The 5,830-nt window shown below is 37.6% G+C and overlaps 1 protein-coding gene across 1 annotated transcript; it reads right to left on the bottom strand.

Annotated features, from left to right (window-relative positions):
* Positions 1-2,722: 2,722 nt before the first annotated feature.
* LOC128541418 (trace amine-associated receptor 7c-like) lies at positions 2,723-3,724 on the bottom strand. The gene has a single exon (XM_053511827.1). The coding sequence runs from the start codon at positions 3,716-3,718 to the stop codon at positions 2,723-2,725; it is 996 nt and encodes a 331-aa protein (XP_053367802.1). The 5' UTR covers positions 3,719-3,724.
* Positions 3,725-5,830: the final 2,106 nt, after the last annotated feature.

The raw sequence follows: 5,830 nt of genomic DNA, 5'->3' as shown, positions 1-5,830 counted from the left end.
TCTGCTTGCACTCTACACTAAATATACATTAATTCATACATTATGTGACTGTGACCATACCTTACTGTTATCTCTCCTCTTCTGCTCTCCCCTCTCTTATTCTCTCTCCCACTCTCTCTCTCTTACTCTCTCTCTGTCGAGCTATGTCGTTCCTGAGCTGCCAGTGATCCAGACTCCCTCTGCCCTCTGGACCTGTCTGACTCATCCTGGTGCCCCGCTTCTGGTTGGAGATCCCGTCACATGGATGCCCTGTGTGTCTCTGTGGGATGCGTCTGGTGACTGGGGATGGCTTCACTCTACTATGAAGATGATTCTGGCCTCGACTGATGTTCACAGCTGTTTCTCTAAGGACTTGACTTGGCTGCAGTTGGTCGATAGTTCAGGACTGAAATTTCCTACAAGTCTACCTGAGTCTTCAATAACTACTTGGACTCCATATTAACATTAATTAACATCAACTGTTATAGCTAAACTGGCTGCCACCTAACACACAGTTAAATGCAGATAAATTCCTGCTCTCTGTTTCACCCAAATAAGGATGGGTTTCCTGTTTAGTTCGATTCCTCTCAAGGTTTCTTCATATTACCATCTCAGGGAGGTTTTTCTTGTCACTGTCACCCTCGGCTTGTTCACTAGGGACTATCTGACCATTTTAATTCATACACATTTACATTCCATACAGACTTAATTCTTTTGATTGTGTAAAGCTGCTTTTCGACAATGACAATTGTTAAAAGCGTTATACAAATAAAATTTAATTTAATTTAATTGAACTGTGCTCACCATTTCTCTCAGGCCAGAGGTACAGAAGTGTGAGATGCAGGATATCCAGGCTAAAGAACTTATTCTTTCCCACTGATACACAGTATGCTGGAGAAATTTCCAGGTGGAAGGACACTGCTTTGTGTAGTTAACATCAAAGACAAAATAAAACTCTAAAACAAACAACAGCCTCCACCAAAAGGTCTGGAATGCAGGCTACAGGATGATTATAATTGAACATGATCCTTGTATGTGTGGTTTATTTTTACACTATCCTTAGATGTTTACTGTTTCTAAGCTGAGAGACCTATGTTTGGTTTTACTGTCAGTACTGTGTCTTTATAAAATGTAAGTTTACCTGTAATGATATAACCCTAAAGATGCTGTGCCCTCGAAGAGCTGCCGTAGCTGTGAGAGCAGGCACAATATACAGTATGTGTAAATATATTAGCTAGAGCTAGAAGTAGCATGAACACATGACTGTTGGAATTAGCACTGAAGTCTAGGTAATAATGAAGATTCCCATTAAGTAAATCCGGTGTGTTTAATAAAGAACCCACAACACAAAACATGACATTACTCAAATATACATCCTCAAGGTGAATCTTTAAACTTACCGCAAAGGAAGAACGCAAACATTTCAGTGAAACTATCACAAAACACAACAAATGAACACAAGAAAGTCCTCTCCACATACATCAAAGCGGCTTGGTTGCCTGTGACCCCACTGATGGATCACCACTTTTCCTACCTTTCACCACTTTTGATGAATTGGATCAACTACACAGACAACTTTTGATAGGTCCTAAGCCCTGCATGCTAGGAACATCCCACAAGACCTGCTATTTTGGAAATGTTTTGTCTCAGTCATCTTGCCATTACAATTTGGCCATTGTCACAGTAACTAAAATCACAGTATCTCATTATGCAATGTTCTCGCCAACCAGAGGAGCAAATTCAGCCAGAGACTGATTACCACCAAAGGTTTCTACAGAGCTTCAAAAAAAGATCTTTTTTCCCTATCGCCATGAAATTATCTCTTCTCTGTAATGTGGATACTATAAAGAGAGTTGCTTAGTAACAATTATACAATATAATTACATAGCTGGATAATTGCAATAAGTGCAATATCTACAGTACCAATGCTCTTAGGCCATACCATTTTCAAGTGCAATTTCTGATCTTCTCAGACGATTTACCTGTGCAATATTTATTTAACAATGCTCTTGGGCCATACCACCTTCAAGTGCAATCTCTGACTAAACCATATAACGTGTGCAACACCTTTCCCTTTTTCCCTCACATGTGCAATATATGTACAGTATATAGAATTATGTTTAGTGTGCAACTATGGATTTACCTATTTTATTTTGTCTAATTTATTACTCTTACCCTTTCTTCCTGAAAAATGACTGTAAGCAACTATAACTAAGCATAAGCAATTTCCCTTTGGGCTTAATAAAGTTCTTTAAATCTTAAATGAATCTTGAATTACAATGGCACCTGAAAGCGGAATTGATGTATTAGGCAAGTGAACATTTTGTCCATGAAGTTTAAGTGTAGGAGGCATAAAAAAATGTGCACGCATTTGATCAACTTTGATAAGGGACAAATTGTGATGGCTAGACAACTAAATCAGGGACAATCACTAAGTTGAGAAATGTTCCAAGTCAGGAGTGGTTAGGACCTAGCAAAAGTTGCCAGTGTAGTTCGATAGAAGAGCTATCGTAGCGTAACATGGCTGACTGTCAGGTAAGTGGTCATAATGTTTTGGGTAATCAATGTAATCTTTAAAATATAAACCTGATTATCAAATATATATTGCTCTTATATCTGTAATATTTATTCAGATTATTCATATTATTTTTCAATAACAAAATTTGTTATTTTATTTGATACAGGTCTTTAAAATATATAATAATAGGATTTGGGCACATCATTAAAAATAATAAAAGACTTCTCATGGAAAAACATTCATTAGCGAAGAAGAGTTTGTTCGGAATATTTTCAGTGTAATAATCAATTTAAAGGACCTCCTAAACCACGGGTAAAACAGAGCATAAATAACCGGATTAATGGTGGAGTTAAGACAATAAAATATTGACACTTGTTGTAATGTTTTTGTCTGTAGTTCAAAAACATTGCTTAAAAAACTATAAATAAAATATGGAAGTAAACACACAAGAAAAACAGACACTAAAATGCCGAGGACTTTAGCTGCTTTTCTCTCAGATTTCATTGACTGTAAGGTGATTTTCTGTGTTTTAGGCCGTGTGTGATTATTAAGATCTCTGATAGCAGTGGCATGTTTCTTAGCAATCACAAAAACCCGAGTGTATAATATGATTATGACAAAAAGTGGAACAATAAATGAATATACAAGATCAATTACTGTCCAAACTTCATTCAGAAAGTAAAAACACTCTCCAGGACACATTACAGAACTCATGAAGTTTCCATTAAAATAATAGAATGCTGTGCAATACCCCAGACACAAACACCAGTTAAAATAAACCGCAGTGCACATCACCCTCCTCGAGATTTTATATGTGTACAGAAATGGGTTTGAGAGAGCCAAATATCGATCAACAGAGATTAAAGCAATATTATAGATTGACACTATCATGACAACACCTGCAATTAACCAAAAAATGGTGCAGAAATCTTTTCCAAATATCCAACAAGACTCAATCGTCCAGATTAACATTGATGGCATCAGTAAAGCACCAACAAGGGAATCCGACACAGCCAGGGAGAGCACAAGAGTGTTAGTCAGTGTGTGAAGCTGTTTGAAGTGAAAAACAGAGATGATGACGAGCATATTTCCACACAATGTTAGCAGAACCACAGCAGCTGAACACACATACAGTAAGATATAAACTGCAGGAGATACAGATCTCTCTGGACAGGAGAAATGCTCACAGCGATCAGACCAGTTAAACTCCGTCTGGTTCATGAGCCTAATAATTTCATGAAATAAATTGCTGTAGACATTTGTACTGTAACTATATAAAAAAACACACTTAAAAGAGTTGTAACTAAAGCAACTCTCGTGTTTTTATAGTTTGTAAAATAATCACGCCCCCGATATTAATTGACAGCTTAAGACATTATGTCATGCTTTATAGGGAAAAAAGGTCTAGTATGTATTGGCCAGGAACCATACAGTATGTACTATGATGCAAACTTGTAATTAAGAAAGGCTACATGATGTTGCATACTACGGTCAAAATGGTAATGATCTTAATTGGACTGGATATTGGGATGTGGTTCCAAGTGCATTATTTTGTGTACTTGTAGCCAAAGCAAATTGCACAGCAATGTACAAATTATTTCCATCTATAAATGTTTTTTTTTTAATAAAATGTAATAAAATATAGAAATGCACAGCAAAACACAGAAACTAAAATGCTGAGGATCTTAACTGCTCTTTTTCATTCTACATTGTATTTATATCTAAGAAAATTTTCTGTGTTTTAGGCCATGTGTGATTTTTTTTAAGGCCCATAATAACAAACATTACAGATTACAGATAACTTTTATTAAGAATTCTCTAGGACATACAGTATTGCAAAACTCAAAGCTTCTTTTGAAAAAATTAAATGAAATATCATGCACAAGTGGCATATTTTTATGTGTTAAAAGCAGGAACTAAACAGACAAACAATGTGCAGAACCCACTCTAGATCTTTATTGCCTAATTTGCTCATATTTTTTAGCTTCTTTCCTGACTTTTTAGACGTGCAGTTTATTATGAACCTCATGGTGGCATAGATTTACTAAAGCACACATATATACACTCACCTAAAGGATTATTAGGAACACCTGTTCAATTTCTCATTAATGCAATTATGAGAATCACATGACAATTGCTTCAATGCATTTAGGGGTGTGGTCCTGGTCAAGACAATCTCCTGAACTCCAAACTGAATGTCAGAATGGGAAAGAAAGGTGATTTAAGCAATTTTGAGCGTGGCATGGTTGTTGGTGCCAGACGGGCCGGTCTAAGTATTTCACAATCTGCTCAGTTACTGGGATTTTCACACACAACCATTTCTAGGGTTTACAAAGAATGGTGTGAAAAGGGAAAAACATCCAGTATGCGTCAGTCCTGTGGGCGAAAATGCCTTGTTGATGCTAGAGGTCAGAGGAGAATGGGCCGACTGATTCAAGCTGATAGAAGAGCAACTTTGACTGAAATAACCACTCGTTACAACCGAGGTATGCAGCAAGGCATTTTTGAAGCCACAACACGCACAACCTTGAGGCAGATGGACTACAACAGCAGAAGACCCCACCGGGTACCACTCATCTCCACTACAAATAGGAAAAAGAGGCTACAATTTGCACGAGCTCACCAAAATTGGACAGTTGAAAACTGAAAAAATGTTGCCTGGTCTGATGAGTCTCGATTTCTGTTGAGACATTCAAATGTTAGAGTCTGAATTTAGCGTAAACAGAATGAGAACATGGATCCATCATGCCTTGTTACCACTGTGCAGGCTGGTGGTGGTGGTGTAATGGTGTGGGGGATGTTTTCTTGGCACACTTTAGGCCCCTTGCTGCCAATTGGGCATTGTTTAAATGCCACGGGCTACCTGAGCATTGTTTCTGACCATGTCCATCCCTTTATAACCACCATGTACCCATCCTCTGATGGCTACTTCCAGCAGGATAATGCACCATGTCACAAAGCTTGAATCATTTCAAATTTGTTTCTTGAACATGACAATGAGTTCACTGGACTAAAATGGCCCCCACAGTCACCAGATTTCAACCCAATAAAGCATCTTTGGGATGTGGTGAAACGGGAGCTTCATGCCCTGGATGTGCATTCCACAAATCTCCATCAACTGCAAGATTATATATATATATATATATACACACACACAGGGAAATTAACATTCTCTTGGTTTTCTCTACTATCTGACCTGCCGTCCCCAGTAAGAGCAGCAACATGGCAACACAGCGCAGTGCAAAATACTCTGATATACTGCAAGTAGTGAGTTGATATATATATATCAATATATAAGTATTTGATCCCCTACAGATTTTATAAGTTTGCCCA

Source organism: Clarias gariepinus, chromosome 2 (genome assembly GCF_024256425.1).
Source record: "Clarias gariepinus isolate MV-2021 ecotype Netherlands chromosome 2, CGAR_prim_01v2, whole genome shotgun sequence".
NCBI lineage: Eukaryota > Metazoa > Chordata > Actinopteri > Siluriformes > Clariidae > Clarias > Clarias gariepinus.
The sequence above is the reverse complement of the archived record's forward strand: the minus strand, read 5'-3'. Positions and strand labels throughout refer to the sequence as shown.

What these genes read in the sequence shown, in the direction of transcription:
- LOC128541418 (XM_053511827.1), bottom strand. Translation starts at nt 3,718, where the DNA reads ATGAACCAGACGGAGTTTAACTGGTCTGATCGCTGTGAGCATTTCTCC.